General features: G+C 43.8%; 1 protein-coding gene and 1 long non-coding RNA gene across 6 annotated transcripts in view; one reads left to right on the top strand and one right to left on the bottom strand.

Annotated features, from left to right (window-relative positions):
- LOC102452223 (PR domain zinc finger protein 10-like) overlaps window positions 1–27965 on the bottom strand; it is a 103318-nt gene that overhangs the window by 58691 nt on the left and 16662 nt on the right. For all 5 annotated transcript variants that reach the window (XM_075909729.1, XM_075909728.1, XM_075909727.1 and 2 more), the window contains exons 2-8: window positions 25585–25774; window positions 22969–23133; window positions 20696–20755; window positions 16993–17112; window positions 15787–16006; window positions 14823–15064; window positions 13657–13860 (exon numbers count right to left, since the gene is read on the bottom strand). In XM_075909729.1, the coding sequence (XP_075765844.1) occupies window positions 13657–13860; window positions 14823–15064; window positions 15787–16006; window positions 16993–17112; window positions 20696–20755; window positions 22969–23133; window positions 25585–25677 (1104 nt within the window). In that variant the 5' untranslated portion in view covers window positions 25678–25774. The remainder of the gene's footprint in view (window positions 1–13656; window positions 13861–14822; window positions 15065–15786; window positions 16007–16992; window positions 17113–20695; window positions 20756–22968; window positions 23134–25584; window positions 25775–27965) is intronic.
- LOC142820543 (uncharacterized) lies at window positions 184–26762 on the top strand. Its single transcript, XR_012897764.1, has 4 exons — window positions 184–307; window positions 759–837; window positions 5862–5898; window positions 25974–26762. It is a non-coding gene; the product is annotated as an uncharacterized LOC142820543 (long non-coding RNA).

Below are 27965 nucleotides of genomic sequence, written 5' to 3'. Positions count from 1 at the left end.
GAGTTACTCACCTCGTGCAGTAACGAGTGTTCTTCGAGATGTGTGTCCCCGTGGGTGCTCCACTGTAGGTGAAGGGTTGCCCTGAGCCGCAGATCAGAGCTTTGTATAGCAGTTTCCCCTGTTGAGTCACGCATGCCCAGGAGGCGTCTCGAGCCCTTCCCGCCTCCTGAGGAGCGTGACTCAACCCCCTCCCTTTCAGTTCCTCGTCTCCGCCCGAGAATTTTGACTCCGAGCAGAGGGGAAGTAGGGAGGGTCGTGGAGCACCCACGGGGACACACATCTCGAAGAACACTCGTTACTGCACGAGGTGAGTAACTCCCTTTTCTTCTTCGAGTAGTGTCCCCGTGGGTGCTCCACTGTAGGTGACAACAAAGCAGTATTCAATGTAAGGCTGGAGGGAGCCGGAGTCATTGTTTAGCAGTGGTAGAGAGTACTGCTGTGGCAACTGCTGAATCGCTCTTGAGTTGTGGAAGGATAGCGTAGTGTTTAGCAAAAGTATGGTCTGAAGACCATGTTGCTGCTCGGTAAATGTCTCTTAAGGGGACATTGCCCAGAAAGGCTGTAGAAGCGGCCGTGGCTCGAGTAGAATGTGCTCGTGGTGGGCATTGTAACGGTCTATTGCCCAGAGAGTGACATTTGATTATACATGTCGATATCCACTTTGAGATTCGTTGCGATGATATTGGTGTCCCCTTGGATCGTTCAGCAATGGAAATAAAAAGTCTTTCGGATTTACAAAATGGTTTTGTTCTTTCTAGGAAGAAGGCCAGAGCCCTCCGGATGTCCAGAGTGTGCAGGCTGGCGTCTGTCTGCGAAGAATGCGGTTTTGGGAAAAAGGTAGGTAATACGATCGGTTCGTTGAGGTGGAATTCTGTACATATCTTTGGCAAAAAAGTTGGGGTGGGGTCTCAGTATTACCCTATCCTTAGTGAAAACTGTGTAAGGAGGTTCTGACATTAGTGCTCCGAGTTCGCTCACCCTCCTGACGGAGGTAATGGCTAATAGGAAGCAGACTTTCATAAAAAGGAAGGGAAGTGGTACTGTTGCCAGTGGCTCAAAGGGAGGTCTGGTGAGGCAATTCAAAACAAGATTTAGGTCCCATAAAGGGGGTGGGGCCTTATGTGGTGAGTACACATTCTGGAGCCCCTTGAGGAATCTCTTCGTAATAGGATGGTTAAAAATGGAGAAGCCGTCTACTGAGGTATGAAATGCTGCTATTGCAGCGAGGTGTACTCTTAGAGAGGAGATTGACAGTCCTGATGCCTTAAGCTTCAGAGTGTAGTCCAGGATGGTATTTAGTGGTGAGGCACGGGGTTCCACCTTGGCTCGCTGTCACCAATGACAGAAACGTGTCCATTTCTGTTGATAAGTTTTCCGAGTAGACTGCCTCCTGCTATGGAGGAGGATGTCTTTTACTCGCTGGGAGCAGCGCTCTTCTACCTCCGAGAACCAGAGAGAAGCCATGCGTGAAGGTGCAGGGTATTGAGTTGTGGATGCAGTATCTTGCCGTTGTCCTGAGACAGTAGGTCCATCCGGTATGGTAGTGGGTGGGGTGGCTGGACCGCTAGCCTGTGAAGGTATGGGTACCAGGTTTGGCGAGACCATGATGGTGCAATCAGGATGACTAGGGCTTTGTCTCTCAGGATCTTGCACAGAACTCTTGGGATGAGCGGTATGGGAGGAAAGGCGTAGTGTAGGGGGGCTGTCCATTTGATTAGGAAGGCATCCCCCAGAGAGTGTTTGCCAAGTCCCACACGCGAGCAGAATTGGGGACATTTGGTGTTCTGGGTAGAAGCGAAGAGGTCTATCAATGGCCATCCCCATTGATGGAAAATTGGGTTCGCCACCTCCGTATGTAACTCCCATTCGTGGTCCGTGGTGAAGTTTCGGCTGAGGGAGTCCGCTTTGGTATTGTTCACTCCGGGCAGGTATGATGCTATGAGGGTTACTTGGTTGCGGATACACGCATTCCACAGGCAAATAGCCTCCGTGCATAGCGAGCGGGAGCGGGCTCCACCCTGTCTATGTAGAACATCGTACAGATATTGTCTGTTAGGATGCGGACTGTGTGATTGGCGATGTCGGAGGCAAAGTGTGCACAGGCATTTCTTACTGCTCTCAATTCGAGGAGATTGATATGTAAGAGTGTCTCGTTTGGGGACCACCTGCCTTGAACTTCGTGGCCATCCATATGTGCACCCCAGCCGAGCAGGGAAGCGTCTGTGGTGATTTGAATAGTGGGTTCGATTTGTTGGAACGGAACCCCCGCCAGAAGATTGTTTGACACTGTCCACCATTGTAAGGATGCGAGCACGTCTGGTGGGATAGTAACCGTTTTGTTTCGAGGGTGTCGTGATGGGATATAAACGGCTGCAATCCAGAGCTGGAAACATCGGAAGTGCAGACGAGCATGGTGGACTACGTAGGTGGTGGAAGCCATGTGTCCCATTAGTTGGAGGCATGTAAGTATTCTGGTGGTAGGAACTGCGAGCATCCCGTTTATAATTTTTTGCATGGTTGCAAACCATTGTTGAGGTAGGTATGCCCGGGCTGTAAGTGAGTCCAGGCGTGCGCCAATGAACTCTATATCTTGAACCGGGTACAGAATTGATTTGTCTTGGTTGATTAGAAGGCCTACACGACTGAGGAGGGCTGTGGTCGTATGTATCATAGCGGCGGTTTCGGCGTATGAGGATCCTTTTAGGAGGCAATCATCTAGGTAGGGAAATATGATGACGTTCTGCCCTCTGAGATACACGGTTACAACCGCCAGTACCTTGGAAAATACCCTCGGGGCTGATGAGAGGCCGAAGGGAAGAACCTTGTACTGGAAATGGTCCAGTCCCAACGTGAAGCATAGGTAGCGTCTGTGGGCGGGGTGGATGGTTACATGGAAATAGGCATCTTGGAGGTCGAGGGCTGCGAACCAGTCCCCTCGATCTAGCGCAGGAATGATTGTGGAAAGAGTGACCATCTTGAAACGCTGTCTCTTGAGAAATTTGTTCAATTTGCAGAGATCCAATATAGGTCTCCAGCCCCCCGTTCTTTTTTCGGTCAGGAAATAATTTGAGTAAAACCCCCTCCCGTGGAACTCTCGAGGTACCCTTTCTATAGCCCCAATGGCAAGGAGCCAATTGACTTCTTGTTTTAGAAGGTCCTCGTGAGAGTGGTCCCTGAAAAGGGACGGGGTAGGGGGAAGGGTAGGGGGGATAGAAATAAAAGGGATGGTATAGCCCACTCGAATTATCTCTAGGACCTAGCAGTCCGATGTTATGGATTCCCACTGTGGGAGGAAGGCAAGCAAACGGTGGTTGAATAGATGGCCATGTTGAGGTGCGAGATCGAGTGGGAGGTCTTGCAGACCCTCGACCAAATGTTCAAATTTGCTGCTTAGATGGTTGGTTGGCTGGTGGGCGGGCTTGGTTGGGTCGCCTTCTGGGACCTCTCTGCCTTGGTCTGTTGTCCTCATAAGGCCTCTGTGGTCGATTGTATTGTCCATATCGGTATCGATTATATGAATTATATGGAGTGTATCGTCTGCGTTTATATGGTGGCGTGCCCATGCCTAGCGTGCGAAGTGTGGACTTAGAATTTTTGCTGTTATGGAGCATTTCGTCCGTAGTAGCTGCAAATAGCTTTTGTTTGTCAAATGGCAAGTCCTCCACTTTGGGCTGGAGTTCGCGTGGAACTCCAGATGACTGGAGCCAAGAGGCTCTACGCATCACCACCGCTGTAGCTGTAACTCGGTCTGCAGTGTCAGCTACATCCATTGCCATTTGGAGAGCGGCGTGGGCGATCATATGGCCCTCATGAACTATTGATTTTAAGATGGGTCTTTTGGAGTCGGGGAGATGTGCCATTAGTTCTCCCAGTTTTGAGTAGTTGTCAAAGTTGTGATTTGCTAAAAGAGCAGAGTAATTTGATATTCTGAGTTGTAGGGTTGAAGAGGAGTATACTTTCTTGCCAAAGGAGTCCAACTTTTTGTGGTCCTTGTCTGCATTGCCCGTCCTATACTGTGGAAACTTCGCTCGTTGTTGTACTGAGTCCACGACTAGTGAATTAGGTTGTGGGTGAGTGAAGAGAAAGTCATTGTCTTTTGAGGGGACAAAGTACTTTCTGTCAATTTTCCTGTTAGTTGGTTGGATAGATGCAGGCGTCTTCCAGAGATCTTCTGAAGTTTCCATGATTGCCTCGTCTATCGGTAGGGCAATCTTGCCCTGTAGTGTCGGATGTAGATTCTTTAACAATTGATATTGTTTCTTCTGCACCTCTTGCAGGGAGACATTCTGGCTTGTCGCTACTCTCTTGAATAGTTCTTGGAACTGTTTCAGATCGTCAATCGTTCCAGTGTCTGGTGGTACTACGGCGTCCTCTGGTTGTGCATCCAGGGCATCAGAGTGTGTGATGTTTACTGACTGAGTATCTGAGTCGTTGTTTGAGATTCGTTCCACCTCATCCTCCGAAAAACTTGCTGGAGTTAGGGGTTGTGGCCGAGGCAAACTTCTCCAGGATGCAATGGAACAAGGTGGGGAGCGGTGTCCATATGGCTCCCAGTGTTCCCACGGTCCCCATTGCGGTGGATAAGGTGGAGGTGGGTAAGGCCAGTATGGGTGCCATGGGCCATGTTGTGGCGGAGCCCTATAATGGTGAGAGCGAGCCTTCTCAGGTGATGGATGTCGTGAGGAATAGACCGTGTGGTGGTCATCATCAGGAAGGGGAGCGTTGTGGAGAGACGACGGTGACATCGATCTGGGAGGGGATCGCCTTGACGGAGACCCCTCAGGAGAGTAAGAAGTAGAGGGCAGGCACAGATCATGATGTCCACTGTATGGATCAGTCTCTTGTTGGGGCTGATCCCTAGGAGTCTTATCTGGCTGCTTGTCTGGCTGTGGGAGGACCAGTGGAGCATCTGCTGTTGCCAGAGGCTTCGTAGACTGCCCATTGTTTTGCTGCGGTGCCGTGGCTTTAAGAGGCACTGCAGCTTTAAGCCGCGATGTAGGTTTCGGCGCTGCGGAGACTTGGAGCAGCGCCGGGGCTGGAAGCGGTGCCGGGCTGTGAAGCGGCACCGCGGTTTGAAGCGGCGCCGGCTTTTCATGCCGTGCCGGCTGCTGAGAATGGTCCCGGGGTGCCGCAGAGGCTTGAAGCAGTGCCGGGACTGAAAGCGGTGTCCTGCATTGCCCGTCCTATACTGTGGAAACTTCGCTCGTTGTTGTACTGAGTCCACGACTGAAAGCCGGGACTGTCGCTTCCCATGCTTGCAAGCGACACCGCAGTTTGAAGCGGCAGCGGCTTTTCATGCCGTGCCGGCTGCTTAGAGCGCTCCCGGGGCCGCTCAGCTGTTGAGCGCCCCGATACCGGCGCGGAGTGGGAGGATCGCCCCGAAGCCTTAGTGGCAGGGGACTTCCCATGCTGGTGTGCCTCTCCTCTATGTTTGCGAGAGGAAGAGGCTGGAAGAGAGCGGGATGCCCTGGGTCTCGGGGTATTTTTGGAAGGTGGCAGAGGCTCTTGCTGCGGTGCAGATTGTTCTCCCGCAGGCTGTAGAGCTTTTTCAAATAAAATCATCCTGAGGCAGAGCTCACGGTCTTTTCTGGCTCTTGCCGTCAGGGAATTGCAGTGGGTACAGTTGTGTGGAGAGTGAGTCTCCCCCAAACACCGTATGCAGTCAGAGTGGCCGTCTGAAGCCGGCATTGGGTCCCGGCATTGAGCGCACTTTTTAAACCCTGAGGAGCCGGACATTGCAGGCTCTCTCGCTCTTGAAATTACTATATTGTTATAGTTTATGTGGTTTGCTTCTTCTTCTTCTTCTTTTTTTTTTTTTTTTTTTTTTTTTTTTAAGTCTTTATGTGTTTCCTGTTTGACAGGCGGGAGAAAGCCGGTTCACCAGAGTCTCGGTCTGAGGTAAGTTCAAGTCCCCCCTGAGGGGGGGGATTTAACTAATCTATTTTTCCTATTTCTAGGTTTTTTTTTTTTTTTTTTAATAAAGAAACAGGGAAAGAGTAACTAGGATAACAGGGGAAGCTAAACTATGCCTAAATTAGTAAGAGGAAAGCAGTCAGATAATCTGACAGGGAGCTCCTAAGTGCTCCGTCCGCTGACGAGGGCGGTTAAAGAGGAACTGAAAGGGAGGGGGATGAGTCACGCTCCTCAGGAGGCGGGAAGGGCTCGAGACGCCTCCTGGGCATGCGTGACTCAACAGGGGAAACTGCTATACAAAGCTCCGATCTGCGGCTCAGGGCAACCCTTCACCTACAGTGGAGCACCCACGGGGACACTACTTGAAGAAGAACATGGTCCTTACTTTCCATGTGCCCAGCCTGAAGGCTGGATTACTTTGTCGCTTGTTTGTTTTGCCTGGTGTAAGGTTAACGATCCACCTGTTGGTGATTCCCTAAGCCCCACACATCCAGTGGAGCAAGTGGACCATGGCGAGGCAGCACCTATTTGGCTGGGGGCTGCCCAGCTTGAGGCAGGCAGTAGCTGCCCAATGAGATCCGAAGACCTCTTCCACCGTCGGAAGCCACCTCTGGTGCCTCACTCTACGACAATCAAGTGCAGTGGCTTAATACCAGTAACTGCTGCTTCCCGTGTTGTGTCACCGCTCAGAAAGCGATGCCGGAGTGTCCTCTCCAGGGCGTAGGCCTGGGCAAGTAAGTTGAGAACCGGCTGATGCCCAGCAGCAGGATCCCCCTCTCCACGCCACTGATTTAACCCAAGGGAAAGGCGAAAGCCAGTACAGCTTGGCACCAATGTCGTCGCAGGAGCTGCCAGAGTGAGGTTGAGTACAACCTCAAACTGCCTTAGGGGCTCCATCTCCGGATTTTTCCTCAGGGTTTACTCCCAAAGCCTTTCCCATAACTAGGTATCGCAAGGCAGCGGAGGTTTTAAATCAGGGTTTCCCTTCTCCTAGGTGGGTGGCCTTCCCAGACTCATGAGCCCCACCTGCCCGAAGCAACTGGTTTTAAGGCGCCAGTCACCCGCCTTCGCCCCTTCTCCTGTCAGTACAAACAGTTTTGCCGGACTTAAAAAACTAAGCCATACGTGAAGGCCAGGAGCTGGACTTTGGTTGTCAGAGGGTATTGGAGACGCATGCCATGGGAGCATTTTATAGATAGTGGGAGCTTACCCCACTATCACCCCCGACTATGACAAACCTTTGAAACCACTAGGGCATAGCACTTCTTGATACAAGCGGTTATCCAAGAGGAGATCCGCTGGGAGGACACAGGTTGACCCCTCACCTATTCAGCAATGGCCACAAAGAGATGAGGTGACTTCCTGAATGGTTTTGTCCTGTCTAAGTAAAAAGCTAACACCATGCGCACATCTAAAGTGTGTAAAGCCTGTTCTTTCCCAGATGCATGCGGCTTGGGGTAAAAGACTGGCAGGAAAATAACCTGAAAGGTGTGGAAAGAAGACACTACCTTGGACAGAAAAGCTGGGTGGAGGCAGAGCCTAACCTTGTCTTTGAAAAACACTGTGTACAGGCGATCCGAGGTGAGCGCCCTGAGTTCGGATACCTGGCAGATGTGAGTGCCACCAGGAGAGACACCTTATAGGACAGGTATAGAAGGGAACATGTCGCTAAAGGTTCGAACGGGGATCCCATAAGTTTGGAAAGGACCCCGATTTAGGTCCCACTGGGGGACAGGCCTGTCCAACCCTTTCAGAAACCTGTTGACCACTGGGTTAGCAAACAGAGTTTTCCCCTCTTCCCCTGGGTGGAAGGCCGAAATGGCTGCCAAGTGAACCTTGATAGAGGAGGAAGAAAGGTCCTGGAGCCTGAGGTCTAACAGGTAATCCAGGATCAAGGGGATCACAGCTCGCTGTGGGTGTACCCTCTCTTGGGCAACCCAGATACAGAACCGTTTCCACTTAGCCAGGTATGTGGTCCTAGTGGAGGGCTTTCTGCTACCCAGTAATACTTCCTGGACCCATTCTGAGCACTGAAGTTCCTCAGCCGTTAGCCATGGAGCTTACATGCTGTCAAATGCAGCGAGTGCAGGTCTGGGTAGTGGAGCCTGCCCGAGTCCTGAGTAATCAGGTCCAGGAGCAGCAGGAGGGTCATGGGTGGCGTGTGTCTAGCAGGGGACCATCCCCTGTTAGGCCTCCTCTTCTTCTGCGATGCTGGAGACTGAGACTGGTATCGAGGTCTCTGTAGGCACGGTGCGGGGGGGAGGGCTGCACTGACACCGGTGCGCTGTGAGGACCCGGTGCCGACTCCAATGTCAGTACCAGCTGGACAGCCGCCTTCATAAGGATGATCTTAAGACGCGACTCTCTCGCGTTTCGTGCACGGCTTAAACGCCTTGCAGATTTTGCAGGCTTCTGTGAGGAGCCCCATGCACTTTAAGCATGAGGAATGAGGGTCATCACGGGGCATAGGCTTGTGGCACTTTTTGCAGGACTTAAAGCCTTGCGGGCCGGGTATGCCTTGCCACAGGCACACGGCGCGCCGCGGCGGGGAGCAGCAATGAAAACAACAAACAACAAAAGAGTCTTTAACTTAATTGCAGGTACTTAAGCTAAGTGAAGAAACAAACAATACTGAAGACAACTATTGTTAGATGAGCTGAGGGTTGTTCCAACGACCGTCACGGCAGTAAGACGGAACTGAGTGGGTGAGGGGGCCAGTAGGGGTATATATGGGCCACTATACCAGCGCCACTCCAGGGGGCTCCCCGCTGGCCCTAAGGATACTGCTGAGGGAAAAACTTCCGACGACACGTGCACGCTGCATGCACACACATAACTGGAATGCACATGAGCAATCACTCGAAGAAGACAAAATGGTTGTTCTTCTCTTTACAGACAATACGCAGCAGGGCATGCTGAGATTAATTTTAAAATGCATCTGAGATAATAGTAGATTAGAACATCATGCCCCTGTTTCGTAAAGAAAAACCTGGACTCCCTGTAATTTAGAGAATAGGGATTTAGGAAACCTAATCAAGAGAGAAGAGAAGAAAGCAAAAAACAGAAACTAAATCTTGGAGAAGGATTTCAGCAAAGACAATCACAGTCAGGGTTCTAGTGATGTTTCAGAGGTTACCAACCCATCTCATTAAAAAGACTGACCTTACAAATGTTTTTTTAAGATGAGCCTTAAACGGGATTTTAGGCTATGACTACACTAGACAGCTTATAGCGACATAGCTGCACAGATGCTGTGACTCTGTAAGATCTTTTGTGTAGCTCCACTATGGCAATGGAAAGAGTTGACTTAATTAATCCACCCCCAATGTTGGGGAGGGCAGCTAGAGAGCTGTTCACACTGGTGCTTATGTCTCTCTGGGGTAGGAGGCAGTTATTCACAACTCTTAGCGACATAAGTTCTTGCAACATAAGCTGTAGTGTAGACCAGTGTTTCTCAACATGTTTTTATAAAGTACACCTTTAAAAAAAATTGTAAGTACCCCCAGTACCTATAGTTTTCAGACATGCACAATTTTTTTCTACTGTTGCAACACATTTGTTTAAACAACTTAATCATAGCCGGGCGGGTGATTAAATTTTTGGGTGTAAAAAGTACAAAAATAATAAAATGCTATAAAAAACTCAAAACAAAAATTCAGTTTTCTCCAAATTTCGATTGTGTTGACGTACCCTCCCCCCCCCCAGACTTCTGTCGAGTACCTCTGGGGTACTTGTACCACTGGTTGAGAAACACTGGTGTAGACAAAGACTTTCCAGTGACAGACTTATGATACATTTAGAATAATGATAGAAATGTAGCCGTGTTAGTCTGGTGTAGCTGAAACAAAATACAGGACTATGTAGCACTTTAAAGACTAACAAGATGGTTTATTAGATGATGAGCTTTCGTGGGCCAGACCCACTTCCTCAGATCAGATAGTGGAAGAAAATAGTCACAACCATATATACCAAAGGATACAATTAAAAAAAATGAACACATATGAAAAGGACAAATCACATTTCAGAACAGAAGGGGGATGTGGGGGGAGGGGGGAAGGAAGGTGAATGCCTGTGAGTTAATGATATTAGAGGTGGGGAAGGGTAGATGTCTGTGAGTTAATAGTATTAGAGGAGATAATTGGGGAAGCTATCTTTGTAATGGGAAAGGTAGTTGGGGTCTCTGTTCAGCCCCCTGCGGAGAGTGTCGAATTTTAGCATGAATGCCAGTTCAGAGGATTCCTTTTCAAGTGCAGATTTGATTCATTTGTGTTGGGCATTGATTCTTTGTGCTGGATGGGAGCTGGAAGCATGTAGCTAACTGTACGAGTCAGTGGGTTTTCTGTAGAGGGTGGTGTCCAATTTTCCATTGTTGATTTGTACTGTGGTGTCCAGGAAATGGATCTCTCGTGTGGAATGGTCCAGACTGAGGTTAATGGTGGGGTGTAGGTTGTTGAAATCTCTGTGGAATGTCTCCAGTGTTTCTTAGCCATGCGTCCAGATCATAAAGATGTCATCGATGTAGCGTAAGTAGAGAAGGGGTAAAAGGGGATGGAAATTGAGGAAACGTTGTTCTAGGTCAGCCATAAAGATATTAGCTGACAGACCCAAGAAAACCAACAATAGAACACCACTTGTCATCACCTACAGCTCCCAACTTAAACCTGTCCAACACATTATCAATAAATTACAGCCTATACTGGAACAGGATACTAAACTCCAAGAAGCTCTGGGAGACAGACCCATATTCTCCTATAGACAACCACCTAACCTCAAGATGATTCTTACCAACAGCCTATACTGGAACAGGATACTAAACTCCAAGAAGCTCTGGGAGACAGACCCATATTCTCCTATAGACAACCACCTAACCTCAAGATGATTCTTACCAACAGCCTATACTGGAACAGGATACTAAACTCCAAGAAGCTCTGGGAGACAGACCCATATTCTCCTATACATAACCACCTAACCTCAAGATGATTCTTACCAACAACCACAGGACATACCACACTAATACCAACCCTGGTACTTTCCCTTGCAACAAACCCCGTTGCCAGCTTTGTCCACATATTCACTCTGCTGACACCATTATTGGGCCTAACCAAGTGAGTTATAAGATCAAGAATACATATTCCTGCGCATCCAGAAATATAATCTATGCTATCATGTGCCGAAAGTGTCCGTCTGCTATGTACATTGGACAAACGTCTCAGACACTTCGCCAAAGAATCAATGCCCACAAAACAGACATTAGACAGGATCACAAAGAAAAAACAGTTTCTTGCCATTTCAACCAGAAAGGACACTGTCTTAATGACCTACTCACCTGCATCCTACTTCAGAAGACTTTCAAATCTGCACTTGAAAGGGAATCCTCTGAACTGGCATTCATGCTAAAATTCGACACTCTCCGCAGGGGGCTGAACGAAGACCCCAACTACCTTACCCATTACAAAGATAGCTTCCCCAATTATCACCTCTAATACTATTAACTCACAGACATCTACCCTTCCCCACCTCTAATATCATTAACTCACAGGCATTCACCTTCCTTCCCTCCCCCCCCGCACCCCCCGCATCCCCCTTCTGTTCTGAAATGTGATTTGTCCTTTTCATATGTGTTCATTTTTTTTAGTTGTATCCTTTGGTATATATGGTTGTGACTATTTTCTTCCACTATCTGATCTGAGGAAGTGGGTCTGGCCCATGAAAGCTCATCATCTAATAAACCATCTTGTTAGTCTTTAAAGTGCTACATAGTCCTGTATTTTGTTTATGATACATTTGTGTGTTTCACTTTTGGGAGGGCCGAATCTTATTTCTATGCAGAAGCCTAAAATGATATTCATGCTGGAGTCATTAGCAGGTATTTGTTCTTTCCCAGGCACCGCACTGAGAGGACAAACATTTCTGGAAAACGGAAACTAACAGCTCATTAATAACAAAGGTCTATGAGTCTGACAAGCAATGTGAGCTTCTGCTTTAATGACCCTCCTGGCTCCATTCCCACACACAACTTACTGTTTCATGAATATCTAATTAGAGAAAAGAAAATATACAATGAAGCTGTTTTAACTCTTATTTATCAGCCTGTTTTTTACTCCCAAATGACACTTCTAAAGCACAAAACAAGATTAAAGGCTTATCTACATGCAAATATATGCTGATTATACCCAAAGTGTGATTTCACATTGGTTTAGTGAAACAGGAACAAAAGGCCATATGGACACTCTTAAACTGCTTCAAACCAGGCTTATATTAATTCAGCATTTTTGGAACAGAAAAAGTGTCACTCCTTCATCAAAATAAAAGTGTATATACCAGATTTTGCTCTAGTTTAACTACATGGGTTTAAAAGAAATTTTTGTTAAACTCTTGAAACAAGTGTGTAGAGAAGGCCTGAGAGAGAGAGAGAGAGAGAGAGAGAGAGAGAGAGAGAAGAAACAGAACAGCAAGAAAATTCCTGACAACAGCAATCAGCTTTCTACCTGCCCCCTAGTTCTCAAGATGGATATTTGAAATTAAAGCAGCTTCTCCCAATCATCCCATGCTAATCTACATTAGGGATGTAATAGTGTAGTTAATTAACCAATTAACTAATAAGCAAAAGCTTATCAGTTACTGCTATATAGTACATGCCTTTGCCCCCCCCCCCCCCCAATAAATTTTTTAGCAGGCTGGTCAGCAGTGACTCTGCATTTAAAGTGTATTTGGAGCCAGGCAGGCTGGCAGGCTGGCTCGTTTCTGGCTCGTGCCGGGTCCAGGAGCTCAGACCCCGCACTGGACAGGGGCTGCCGTCACCCCGCACAGGGCGACAGACAGCAGGTCTGCAAGGAGAGCTGGTTTTTAAACTGACTCCCCTTGCGGACCAGCTCCTGCCTGGCATCCCGTGCCACTGCCTCTGATATAGCCTATAGGTTACTCAACTATTCTATAAGAATTAATGAGGTTAATCAACTATTCAATTAACCGATATTTAACATCCCTAACTTACATGAAAATAAAATGTTTTCAATCTAGGAAAAATGTAACTTCATATTGTTTTCAAGTAGAAATATAAAAATTAAATTGCATGTGTGGAGTATAAGCTGCAAAAGTCACAGGAAAGTTGGGTGAAGCAAGAGACCTCATTACTTTAAAGAATACTAGAACACCAACAACCAGTGACATACATGTGGCAGATGGGACAAAGAGGAAGAGAAAGAGAGCGATAAGAAGCTCCCCCCCAACACTGGTTCCTGCTCCCCCCACTTGCTGCCTCCCCCCACTTGCTGACAGAGGCAGCAAGAGCGGGAAGAAGTGACTAGTCAAGGGCCTAGTTAACTAGTCGCTTACATTCCTAGCTAGGAGTACACTATTAAAGAGGGAGAGCGAGAGAGAGGGAGAAAGTTCATTTGTACACATTTATTTTAAGTTTCCTCATTCAGGATCTGATCCAAAGCCTATTGAAATCAATGACAGTTTTTCTCCTGACTGCAGTGGGCTGTGGATCAGGTCCCCATATGTTTTGGCTAGCTAAGTAAGTTAAGAAATTGCTCAGACTATTTTAGAGCAATAAGCCCTAATGTTTAAGGCCTTGTATACACTTGAGTTAACCAGGTCCAGGGACCTGGCAATAACAGGATTTCAATTTGTAGCTTAGGTGGAACATAAATGAGTTGAGTATTTGGGATATTTTTATACAATTCGATTCACTTTCTTTCCCAATATAAAGGAGAGTTATGAAGGGTGAACGTCTCATACCTTCAGTTCCTGTTTGGGCTCCACATTCTTAATTGTTGTATAATAAATATGGTGGCCATATTGGTATGCCACCAGGTTCTGCTCCAGGTGGTTCTGGGCTGGACGTACAAACATCATCCAATTACAAAGTGCCTCACTAGACAGCTCAAACCACAGGTCCTCTTGTAGATCCCTGTCTTTTCTGTCGCCCTTCTCAAGAGACACCTGAGTCAAAAATCAAAATACACAGAGTGGTCAATGTTCCACAGTGGTCACATAATACAAAGGAATTGGAGCCCTTTAAAATCTGTTCTGGCAATCACAGCTTCTCCGTGAGGAAGGTAATGCAGTCAGAGCTGAGATTTTCACTTTGCCCACAGGACTCTGGCAATAGATGTAACTTAAAAAGGTGCCTAAAAGTAGACACCGGTGGAATCTAGGATCATCAGGGACATGCAAAGCCAATGAAGCCACTCACAGATGGTGAGTGGAAGCATTATGTTCATTGCACTGACCATATTTCTATACCTGGCGTACCACTGTAAATAGGCCACCGAAGCCAGAGATGGGGAAGACCTAATGTATTAGTTTAGATGGACCAGTAATCTTCAGGCTGTGCCTCTACAGAGTCTCAAGGCTCTTTGTGGCCTCTCCTCCACTGAATAAAGGAGTACTCCTTACTCGCAAATCAGTAAGCAAAAAGATCAGAGACATTCAACCATTCCTCTTCCATCCAAACAGACTTAAAAAAGGAAGACGATCCCCCTTCCCTCTAGAAGTCAGGGGAGGAGGGGGCGGAAAGAAGAAATGTAGCCAACTAAAGTCACAGCATGCCACAAAGCAATGCCTGCAAAATGTCCTGAGATGGATTTGCAAAGTTTGTGCTGGTACTTGAAATTAGCCTGTACTAAAAGTGAAACATCATACCCACGGTCATGAGACACGTATGTCAGAGCACAATAGTCTAACTGGATGACAAGTAGCTCTCTGCTGTATGAGGTTGGGAAGAGTTGCACTGCACTGATATGAAGGTGTCAGGAGAATATCTGTGATAAAGTCAGAACAACAGACTCTAGGGCATGAAAAACAAGGAGTGTAAGGTCTCTCTCTCGTTCTCTTTCTCTCTCATTCTTTCTTTGTCTGTCACACACACACACACACGCATGCACACGCACGCACAGTGTTACCTTTAAATGGATGTAGCAGTCTTTCAGTTCAGTTTGTCTGACCAACGGTCCCTCCACGGGGCCAAACTGTGTGCGCTTGGGAATGCGTCTTTTGGAGAACACTCCCCCTAAAAATCTGTCTATATAAAGTACTAAGGGGAGGCTGGCTCTTGCTCTGGTCAGCACTGGCCGGTTTGGGATTGGATGCAAAGGTCCATGTTTCGGACACACCGAGGGATGTGCGTTGTTACACTCTTCACACCCTACAAAACACACAGAGAGGACATAAATAATGGACATGAGTTCCCATGCACGGGCATAAAGAAAGGCCCTTACACACAAGATATAATCTTCCTTTAAGCACCTCTGACTTGACTATTTGTCAGAAACTTCTTTAGGTGCAACACCAGTCAGGCCAGTGGTCTGTTTATGCTTTAAGTAGGGTGTCATCTTAAAATGAAACAGAAGAGAAGTCTCCAGATTTACTTATAGCAAACAGTGCCCTCACTCCTTGAGAGCTTCTCATAGGCTCCAGCTAGAGGAGAATGCAGCTGTCCATGGACTCCAGCTGGAGGAGAGTGTGGCTGTCCAGGGAGAGGAGGAGAGTGGAGTGGGACTTGACCTCATCCCCCTGCCCTCTCCAGGCAAGTGCCCTATCCCCAGGCCACCCCACCTCCTTAGCTTCAGGGTGTCCCTTATTCTGCCTTCCACCGGGGCCAGCCTGGGTGTTGGCTGTCCTGTCCCATCCCTCCGGGGGGGGGAGGGGAAGGAAGGGGCAGGACTTGAACCCACCACCCTGCCCTCCCCAGGCGAAAGTCAGATAGGCTGGTGTGAGAATATTTACTGCAGGTGCAATCCAAACATGGTTACAATTTCTAAATCACTGCATGGTCTTTGACTTCGCTTACCAAATGGCAGAGAAAAAAACCTACCAACCAGGGAAGCATAAAGGGGCAATAAATTAAATACTTCCTCTTATACTTACATAAATCATGGGGGTCAAAAGGTCGAGGTGGATCTGGGTCCCATTCATCCAAATCAGTATCTTCCGCGTCTTCATCTTCATCTTCATCTTCATCGTCATCATCATCATCTTCCTCTTTTGTTTCCATTGTACCCATTGGGTTCTGCAGAGATGCTAATGGATCAGAACCATCCACTGCATCCATAGGAGGTAATACCTGGTTATGCACTGGTAATGATGCCTGAGGAAGGAATTCACAGCACTGAGTTAGATGGCTCTTCTATCCAGAAGGGATCAAAGCTCTTTGTTTCCTTTGGTAACTAGAGAATGAGGGATCGTGAAATCATGTGTATATGACTGCTGAAGCTGTGTCCTGTAATTCTTCACTATATTGAGACCCTTGCTGGGTAGGAGCTTTGTGAAAATATCTACCCGCCTCCATTAAATAGTGACAAGCAGGAGGATGCACCAAATGAGAGGAGAATTTTGGATCTTAGCAACTGAACAAAACCCATTCCCCATCCATGCTTGAAGAAAGTACCTTGGGTCTCTAACAATCGCCCTCCTACCACAAAAGCAAATGAAAACAACCCCTACACAGAGGCAGAATTCACAGTCTCACTCTCTCACACATACACACGCGCACATACACACAGGCAGAGTTCAATGAGGCAGCAGATAATTAAGAACTAAATGCCTAACAACATAAGACAAGGAGGCTGATTCTTTATAGCTAAATGGTATTTGGTTTTAGTTCTGATTTTAATGAAGATTTTCTTTCTCTTCTCTCACACAGAAAGCAAAGGTAAATTCTACACACTGTACAAAATATCCCAACTTCAAAATAGGCATCTCATAACAAAAAGATTATATAAAGTGTCTTAATAGACTACTAAAAAGAAATCAGCAGACACTGGTCAAACAGAATAATAGAGATTACTAAATTTGATATTCAAAGCCTTGGGAAAATATTTTAAAGTGATTGCTTCAGAGAGAACAGTCCATAGGCCATGTTTCAATGATACATTGAACAAATACCCCCGCTCCCTCAAAAAACCCTCCACATTGCATGATGAGACTGTGGAGTGCTCTAGAAGCCTTCACCAAAAAAAAAAGTTTTTTGCATCACTTTCCACGTCACTCAGACGTATTTAATCATCACTTTCCATGGGGCAGTAAAATCAGAGTACCTTTACATTTAAAAGAAACAGGGTCCTGGCAACTTACTCTGTCTGTTTGTGGCCCCTGCTCCAGAGCCATTTGCCGAGGGGATTCAGCAACGTTGCCGAGCACGGAGAGGTTTGTAGGGTTCATGCTCTGAGCAGCAGCAGGCAAGAGCACAGTTACCTAAAATCATAGGCACTCATTTTAGCACTGCATCATTTCATCAGTCATTTAAATATGGGCAGTGCCCTGCATGCACAGCTTCTTTGCAACATGAAAAAATGCAGACTTTGAAAGGTGTTTTTGGTGATGGGCCTGAACCAAGCACCTGGACTTATATATTCCTGAATTTGAGGAAAACGGGTTCTGAATTTTGCAGCTTTGGAATATTCTATCTCCAGCTTTCAACTTTAATTTAAGGTCCTTTCCAGTCTTAGATTAAAACCATGCTAGCTGCAAGTGTGTTCAAATGCCCTTTAGCTAGCTGGGTTCTGTTAAAAGTAGTGTACTGGGGACCTTGTTTTTCCTTTGGTTCTCCCCATATACACATATTTCTCACCCTTTTCTATTCCCTTGTGACAAAGGAAATAGCTCCTTAATTTCTTCTCTGTTTCTTTTCCTTAAACAAACCAACGGGCATTAAAGAAACTAATAATAATGAGATTAAACTGAGAGTTGGAGCACTCAAAACTTAGAAGATTCCAAATGTTAGCATTGTTTTCTGCTTTCCACTTATCTATGCAGTTATTTTACATAATGCTCATCACAGTGCTGTCTGAACTTTCACTTTTCCTAACCATTCACACTGCACTAGTGCTAGAATTGCCTATAATTTTATAAGCAGTCTTTCAATTGAGACACAAACCTTCACCCATCTATAGAGAGACCTTGAGAGAACTAAAACCAGAACAAAAGATATGCAGTCAAGAATAGAAAGGGAGAAAGTCCCTCTTATAGATATATACATATAGAAAGGTAGTATACATTTTCTAATTCTAATTCTGCTCTAAAAGAAATAATATTAGAACCTAGACTTTACTGTGAGCTAGAATGGGCACAACAGAATGGATTTATTGGCCAGTATAACAGAGAGCTGTAAATTAGTGCAATTCCCTAAAAGCCTGCAAATTATTCTCTCAAGGCACTTCTACACAGCAGGGCTAAAGCTGAAATAAGCTACGCAACTTGAGTTATGTCAATTGCGTAGCTTAAGTCGAAATAGCTTATTTCGGCTTTTGGCGCTGTCTACACAGCAGGAAGTCTGACAAAAGAGCACTCTTCCTCCAACTTCCCTTACGCCTCATAAAATAGGGGTTACAGGAGGTGGAGTAAGAAGTACTCCAGCTCAACATGATTTCAATATTATGTTGAAATAATGGCTTGTAGCGTTGACGTAGATTATAACACTGCTGTGTAGACGAACCCTCAGGGAACAGATAATACCCCCTCAAAATATACATGGATACTCAAGTTCCTAGTTCCTTGGAGTTTGTTGTTGTTTTAACTGGTCTAATTTATAAAACGGCTTCAAAATTATGGCTGCAAAGAACAGTGTGAAAATTATCAGGCTGCTGCCAAGAAGACAGCTGAAATTAACTGTCTGGCATTGACATTTCCTGGTGCCAAATGGCAATGCGATAGGCAGCATTATTCAGTGGCATGACTCCAGACCTGCCGGCAATGAGGATTTAAACAAAGCTTGTGTCTGTGCAGATATCATATTAGAGCCTCCATATATATCACACTTCAAACACATTGTTACATTCATCTCCATGAAATGCACTGCAAGGGACCAACATTACTTTTAACAAAAGTCTTGGAATGGCTCTTTCAAATCAAGTTCCTTTGAAAGACAAAGGAGCCTTCATTATTATTTTAACTGTGATGATTAGTTCAGATTTCACACAGGAAATGTGTATGTAGAATACTCACTGAAGCAGCAGCCGCCCTAATGATATGATAACAGTTCACAAACAAATGGAAGTCCTAGCCTGGGAAAGTTATGACATAAAAGATGTTGGTGTATGGGTGGGACCTTGGTGGGAGGTTAGGGGATATAAAAATAAAATGCTTAGGTCCCATGTAGTATATCCTATCATTATCACGAGTTGGGATGTGAGCCAGTATATTTGCTGTGTTTTAAGTACATAACTTGCTTTGTGTATATAAGGTTTCTGGATTTAAGTTTGATCATATATTTACAGCTAAAAGCCTGCTGAAAAAACAGATTATACGGACAATAATATGGTGGGGTTTGTTTGTTATTTTTCAATGTGAATCCAGACTGGTAAAAAATGCCAGAATGGCAACTATGCCTCTATCCACAGAACAGACAGAGCACAGACAACAGTGCAGTAAGCTTCCTTCACACTGTTGTCTACCAATGTGCCTCAATCCAGATTTGGAGGGTCACTTCATAGCAGTGAGAAAGGAGCTTGCTCTCCATGTCTGTTCATTCCTTCAAATCTGTTCCCCAACTACCCATAAGATTGCAGGCTCGAATAAATTGTAATGGTAGCTTTTGTAATGTGGAACTGATTAAAACCCATCATCTTACTTCATATAGGCCACTAAATATCTATCAAATGATTTTTAAATCAGAAATTACTTTGAACCAATAAACTAGAAGTGAAATTACTTTATCTTATTATCATTTCCTTGAACTTTCCAATTGCTAGGTACATATTAGATAAAATGAAAAATAATTCTTCCTCACTGTCTCAGAAAAAATACCTTACATCATCCAGCTTTTACAACCACAGCACTAAATTTCATGCTACTTCTAGTCAATTTCAAACTGGTGAGCACACCAAGCAGAAAGCCTGGAATAGACATGGACCAAACAATTTGAGTATTTAGCCTTTACAATCACTTTCCTAGGAAATACCTGAGAAATGTTTGGCAAATTAAGAATTTGATCCATAGTCCACTGAGATCAGCAGAAAAACTCCATTGACTTCAATGGTCCTTGGCTCAAACCCTGAAGGAGGAAACCTAGATGTCTTAGCTACCTAAAAACCAAGGCTATGTCTAGACTGGCATGATTTTCCGCAAATGCTTTTAATGGAAAAGTTTTGCTTTTGCGGAAAAGAGCATCTAGATTGGCACGGACGCTTTTCCACAAAAGCATTTTTTGCGGAAAAGCGTCTGTGCCAATCTAGACGTGGTTTTGTGCAAGAAAGCCCCTATCGCCATTTTCGCGATCTGGGGCTTTTTTGCGCAAAACAATACCGCATTGCCTACACTGGCCCTCTTGCGCAAAAGCATTTTCAGACAGTAGGAAGTCAATGTTCTTGCGGAAATTCAAACGGCCAGTGTAGACAGCTGGCAAGTTTTTCCGCAAAAGCAGCTGCTTTTGCGGAAAAACTTGCCAGTCTAGACGCAGCCATTAGCCAAAACAAAAATCATCACAGCTCTATTCTCCCATTTGAAAGGACGCTGTCAAACAATTTTCATAATATTAAGGAGGAAAAAGCCAGTGTAGTAGCAAAACCACCCCTTTAAAGTTTAAAGCTGAATTCTCTAATAATCTTTCTACTCATTTATACATACATTGGTCAAGACAGCCCTGGCTTGTTATTGTAAGGCTTCCTTCTCATGATCACCAAAAGGCTTGTATTGAATTATTAAAAGAGAACATGATTTGTTCTGGACATAACTCCAAGATCCACAATAGCATATGCAATCCACAACAGAGCCCCTTTACGCTCCGACAGCTGTTTCACTGCGTTATACAGGATCCTTCAGGAAAAAAAATGCTTCTCACCTGCTGCGTTGTGGCATCCTGCTGGACATAAGCCACTTGGGACGGATCTGTAAACAAAGTCTAAACAAAGCAAAAAAGGCTTATCAAGCTGGTCTCCATATACTGCCAAATCACAGAAGAAGAGTTACCCTCTTGCTAAAAAGCAATCTATGTAGAATTATTTATTTTATTGAAGTTCAGAAGTGCATATTACTGTGGGTAGCACCTGTATTCAACTTATCCCAAGTAACGGTATATATGTAGGAAGTAAACTTAAATTAGCAGCAGTTCCATAAAAGGATAATAATTTTACATTTATATATCACCTTTCATTCAGATACCCAAAAAGGTCTTTACAGACCTTACTGACGGAATATATGAAATAATCATTTTCCCCATTGCTAAAGGGTAACAACCTCTAGGATGAAATACAGCAGCTGTTTAACAGTTGATAGCAACACTACAATACAATTTACAGCAAAAATTTAGACATAATGGATTCTATTGAAATTACAGGACGCGTTAGATAGGGAAAACGTTTACCCAAAATGGAATTGAGTGAGGAGCAAAGAAGCTGGAGATGGAAGACAAACTACTAATTCCATCCTTCTGTAAGTGTGAGGGAACTCCCCTTAAAAGAAAATGTAGCCAACAACTCTTATATTTGAACTTGGCATGGAATCTTTAATGGGTACAAGTGGTCAGGAAGTTAGTTTTTAAATTCTTGTAGACATGACACCTCCAGTATTGTTTCAGGACTAAGGAGTGCCACCTAGTAAACCAGCATGATCACTTCTCACACCACTTCTCTGGGAAGAGAAAACCTCAGGAAAACAAAGTGATGACAAAGGTCAACTCTGCTTGGCTTCTGAGATTTGAGAATATTACAGTCTGAAGGGTTCTAGATGCATGCTGAATAAACATGATACTGTAAAATGCAATCAGTACTTTACAATGCACTGTGCTCAAATGTAAGTTAATGTTCTAGTTATACACTCTACAGCATATTTAGTTTTTTAAATATTTGATTAGTAACTTTCTAGGCAATTACCACTCATGAGCCATCTCCTTTCACAATACCTCAGTCTCTCACCACTTTGTTCTCAAATTGCATGGGATCTGCAGACTGCTGGCAGTCCATGCATGATAGTATGAGAAAGTCTGCATATACTAGCTCAGAGTTGTATTATGTAGGTAGAAATTTAGGCAAAAGGCAACTCCCATATGCCAAACACAGTTCTTTTACAATGTTAATATTAATGCTGCCATATCAACAAAAGGTATGTCTACACTACCACCCTAATTCGAACTAGGGGGGTAATGTAGGCAACCGGAGTTGCAAATGAAGCCCGGGATTTGAATTTCCCGGGCTTCATTTGCATAAAGTCGGGCACCGCCATTTTTAAATGTCCGCTAGTGCGGACTCCATGCCGCGTGTAGCCGCGCGGCACAGAGTCCGCACTAGCGGACATTTAAAAATGGCGGTGCCCGGCTTTATGCAAATGAAGCCCGGGAAATTCAAATCCCGGGCTTCATTTGCAACTCCGGTTGCCTACATTACCACGCTAGTTTGAACTAGGGTGGTAGTGTAGACATACCGAAAGGGATTAATTGTTCTTAACAAGATCTCTTTCCCTTTAAATATATATACAAAAGAAAATATACATACATATATAGCATATATTTTATGTGATATCAGAAGCAGCAGTTATTAGATACTTATTTAATCTAATAAAAATGCAGGACAGATATCAGGTCTCTGAAATCAATAGTTTTGCCAAAATAAGGACTACTGGGTTAGATCCTCAGACAAAAAGTGCTATACAAGTACAGACTCTCTTGTTATTATTAATTACCAGAACAGCACTGTGTAAAATAAGGAGACTGTATCCAAGAAAAACATGGATTAAGCAGCACTTCTTCCTCTTCTGTGTATTCACGTCCTTCTACAGCTTTTAGCATTTTATGGAATATTGTGTGGGCACAATTTCTGCAGGGATTACATGTGTTTTAAAAAATACCTCTGTTTTAATTACAATCCAATCTTACTGAAGAGAAATAGCCAGTACTTTGTGATTAATAGCTTTGGCGTGATTACAACATATGTAGTTGATTGGAATGAACAGTACATATTCCCTCTTCACCAGTGGTTCAAGAGAGGTAGTTGTGCATAGCTGATGGCCATTATACAAACCACATAACTTTGTAGGTAGCTGGTTTTAACCCTGAATTAAATTATTATTCTGTATAGCCCTTAGGGGGCAAAAAGGGGATGGATGTGGAATGACACATGCCTGCGTAGCCTCCACAGGATGGATGTAAACCAATGTGTGCTCTGAGGTGTCCACTGAAGTGTAAGAGGTTCCATCTGCTGTGTAGACGACTTGCTGAGGGGGCCGGTCCTGATCATCACTGTACACAATTTGTGCCACTGCTCCACCTTCAGGGACAAAGTGCACCTAGAGGAGAAATGAAGATGATATACAATAAATATCCTATGTGAAAGTATCCACAAACACACTCATAATAGCCATCTTCAACATGTAAAGATCTCCTAAGTCCAATCTACATAGCTAATTATTTATGGACGTAACACAAAAAACATTGTATAATTTAGATGAAGCAGTCTAATCTAATGCCAGCCAGGCCAAAACCTGGACATAAAAAGCACCATACGCTTTCTTTTTTCCTCTGCATTTTAATTAGAGACATAAATGTTCATACACAGTCCTTCCTAACATTCTTCACCCTTCTGCTTTTAGCAAAAAGAAGTTGATGTGACACAGAACAAGGCTTGTTCATTTATATATACTTTTTCAATTCATTTTAATATGGTTTGTGGATTTATATTATTTCATTCATTCAGTTCTGTATTTGGATAGTAAATACTGAGTTCTTATTTGAATAACTAAAATAATTCATTAATGTACTGATGGCATAAAGCAACAAAAACGATTAAAGGTGTAGAAAACATGACATGAGGGAAGACTGAAAGAACTGAGCTTCTTTAGATTAGAAAAGAGAAGACTGAGAGGGGACATGATAGCGGTTTTCAAATATCTAAATTGCCTAGGGAGGTTGTAGAATCTCAATCACTGGAGATATTTAAGAGCAGGATAGATAGACACCTCTCAGTGCTTGGTCCTGCCATTTGGGTAGCAGACTTGACTCGATGACTTCTCGAGGTCCCTTTCAGTTCTCATGTTCTATGATGCTTCTGCAAATGATACTACTATATACTATAAAGTTGGAATGTGATATGTGGAACTATTTCCCTGTAAGATGTACATGCAGAAAGTTATTTGATTGGAAAAAAATATAATTGCAAAAATTATTTGATAGCTCCTAACACTGCTAATGGGATACAGAGATTCCACCTTCAGGCCAGCAGTTCATATATCGCAGATTGTGACTGAAATTGTTATCCACACTTGTCCAATTGTTTGGTCGCCTTTCTGAAATGAGTTGGTGTACTCCATCGGTGTACTCCATCTTGTTGCCAGCAGGCAACTGGTCTCTTCTTTGCAACTTTGAGCTGAGTTCTCAGCATTTTTGAAAACTGGGCCACTTATTTAAGTACCTAAATATGGAATTAGGAATCTTATTTTAGGTATCCATTTCCAAAGTATCTTAGCTAGACTGTAGGTACTAAACTTTCAGAGTCTGAAATAAAATTCACATAATTTTATTAAAGCTTGTTATAAATTAATGTATTTTGTTTGCCCTTTTCAGAATTTTTTCCAAGAAAATACCTGTCCATCTTAATTTAGGCACTAATTTTACAAACAATAAACAAACAAACAAAAATAAATAATTATGAGAATAATATTTAGCACTCATTCAGTGCCTTTCATTTCCAGGACGCTGTGAAAATAGTAATGAATCTGCACTACCCTCCTTTGCAAAAGCCAGAGAAAGTATTGTTATTCCCATTTTACAGCTGGAGATGTTGAGCTACAGAGAAATGCAATTTCTTGCAAAGTCTAGGGAGCAAGTTATTCAGACAACCAGGATTCCAAGGCCTTACTCACAATCCTGTGCAAATTCAGCCAAAATTTGTTTTTAGTATATATTTTAATCATTCTTTACACTGCTGAGACCCTGAGCAACAGTTTCGTACTAATATTTAAGAACTAAAGAAGAAACTGCTTTGAAATTAATGTGAAACTGATCAATCTTAGTTTTGCTGTCCAAACTGAGTGGAATGCAAAGAATAAAAAATGCGCAATGTTGAATAAATGAGATTTTTATAAATCTAAGAGTCAGTAATAACCACGGTTTAAAAACATTTTTGCATATGTATTACTCTTGACAGTGATGCTTTGAACTGATCCACATCAGTGCTAAAAAAATTAAAGAAAAGAAGATGTGTGATGATATGAATATGTTACACTTTCAGTGAAAAAAATGGTGGTAGGAATTTACTACGCAAAGTATTATGGGCTTCATGTGATTAATCATACTGACATCAGTTAAACTAATTCAATGAATTCTTACTCATAAAAGAAGGAATGGGCTGTAGCGGTCACTGGAAATTACATATTTCCTTTTCGCATTACTCCTTCTGCATTTTAAACTTTAACCAAAGGTCTGATGATAAAATCAGTGGAAGGTTCCAAAGATCATGCCCCTCAAAATGAAAAGTAATAGTTAATATCTCTCAGAGCTATTGTTTCAGACTGTCTGCAAACTCAGTCTTCACAGCATTGGTTCACACTCAGTTCAACTGCTAAAACTTTACTTTGAAAACACAGTGAGTGGCTAGGATATGATTTCTTCTCAAGCTTATCTTTTGAAGCACAAGATGGCAGGCTTCAGGTAATTAAGTACAAAAGTGTTGGGCAAGCAAGCCCAGCCCAGTCCCTGGCTCTACAAAATAATTAAAGAAATTTCTAGGAGCAGCTAGTCACCTGAGCAGTATTCTGTTCCTGTTCAGCAGATTCAGACCACACTTGTGGACTTTCCTCTTTCGAGTTCATCTCATCCCTGCTGTGATGCTCCATTGTGCTAGCTAATTACTGGAACGGTGCTTGGCTGAACAGATTCATCTGCTCACCACGTCTCTACTCACACAAAACAAGGTGATCTTCAGTAACATGACTATAACAAGAGAAAAGAGACCAAAGATATTAAATAACAGAGTACATTGCAATCAATTTCAACTGAAACAGAAAGCCAGCGGAAAGGTGCTGCTATCTGTCACATGCAGGGATGTGCTGTTATGGCAGAAGTCTTAATTTTATGAATAACTGTACTCTGTTCTTTTTCCCAATTCCTTCTGTATTTTCTATCACAACAGATGAGGAAATAAGCCAACAACTGCAACTGGCAGAGCTCCTGAGGAGACCTGGCAGAAACAGAGACCCAGGGAGGAACATCCTGCAGCACTGAATGTGACAAGTATTGCATAGTGGAAAGAGAAGTTTTTAAAAAATCATTTTGTGACACTGTACCCCCCATATTCTTATACAAATGTATTTTAATAGGAATATTCATAATTCAAATATGCTTTATGCAAAATGAGGCATGAAATCTATCATTGGAGTTCTTATAATCTCCTCAATGTGTATATTATATTTGTGTGCACGTATCATTCCTGTATTTGAAGTTAGAAATACGCAGTATAAACATGTTTATTAATCTAGATGTGCTAGTAAAAATCATTAGTGGTACTTTAGAAACCTAATGGCCTGGTACTCAAGACTATTACCTGTGAATAGTCTTGTTTTTCCAGTGAACCTGGGCTATGGTTGGTCCTACAAAGACATGTGACCATGACACCTGACGTTGGAATCCATCTTGAATTTTGCACTTTTCCATGGGGGTAGGAGGAATTAAGCAAAGATTTCCCATCCTGGGGAAATTCTATTTAAGAAATGGGAAGCAAACAATGACTGTCTTTAGCAGGCTTCACAGACTACTCCCCACCCTAAGGCTGTGTCTAGACTGGCCAGTTTTTCCAGAAAATCAGCTGCTTTTCTGGAAAAACTTGCCAGCTGTCTACACTGGCCGCTTGAATTTCCACAAAAGCACTGACGATCTCATGTAAGATTGTCAGTGTTTTTGCAGAAATACTACGCTGCTCCCATTCGGGCAAAAGTCCTTTTGCGCAAAACTTTTGCGCAAAACGGCCAGTGTAGGCAGCCCAGATTTGTTTTCCGCAAAAAAAGCCCCGATCGCGAAAATGGCGATCGGGGCTTTTTTGCAGAAAAGCGCATCTAGATTGGCACGGACGCTTTTCCACAAAAAGTGCTTTTGCAGAAAAGCGTCCGTGCCAATCTAGATGCTCTTTTCCTAAAATGCTTTTAACGGAAATAGAAGAATTGTAAGTACAGGGGATGGAGAGAAGCTGCTGGACCCAGAACAGAAAAAGATAAGCCCAAGAAGGTCTTTACCTGAAATAAGTAGAAAAAGGGTGAAAAATTAAGATATACAACTATTTCTCTTTATGTATTAGGCTTAGCTGGAGTGTTTTGTTTTGTTTTGCTTAGTAGCTTACTTTGATCTATTATCATTTGTAACCACTTAAATCCTATTTTCTACTTAATAAAATCATTCTGCTTTATTATTAATCCCAATGTAAATAAATGTTACCTGGGTGGTGGCGGGAACAACAGCTTGCATATCTCTCTTTCACTTTATGAACTTGTTCTGTGTAAAACTTTTATACAGAGTAAGAGAGATTTATCTGGGCTTTTGATCCCACTGGGGCTGTACACCAGGGAGTTGTGAAAAGTCTCCGTGACTGAGCCTTTACAGAGCTGAGCTGTTCTCAATGTCTGTGTTATGCTGCTGTGAGCAGTAACCTGAACTCTGTGCCTTGCTGGGGGAGTCCAGAGCTACTGGCTCAGCAAGATCGCATGATGGGGTGCCTCAGAGAACAGGGAGTATGAACAGCCTATCAGGTGACCGCCTCAAGGGGAACTCTGGGACCCAACCTGTCACACCTTTCATTTCCCCTCCCTGAAGGTAATCACAATATAGTGGCCACCTGTCAATTTAGGGTTCGACTGGATTTACTTTGAAGCTCATGACCGCTGCTCCTGAACTGATCAGAAGGGGTTTGCTTCTTTCTGGAAACAAGGTGATTTTTCTACAGCTTTCTCAGCTTCTAATGGCTTAGGGATCAAGAGACAGGGCTAGGAATTGAACCTTAGTCTTTTCACAAAAATAATTGTCATGTTTAGAGGCAAGAACTGGTTTCTCAATAGATTTGTTTAATTTTGAGTACAACACTAAAGTGATTCTGAGTTTAGAGGCAACTCTGCATGTGCACAGATCTGCAATCCCT

This window comes from Pelodiscus sinensis, chromosome 26 (assembly GCF_049634645.1).
Source record: "Pelodiscus sinensis isolate JC-2024 chromosome 26, ASM4963464v1, whole genome shotgun sequence".
NCBI classification, from domain to species: Eukaryota; Metazoa; Chordata; order Testudines; family Trionychidae; genus Pelodiscus; species Pelodiscus sinensis.
This window is presented reverse-complemented; position numbering and strand designations above follow the sequence as displayed.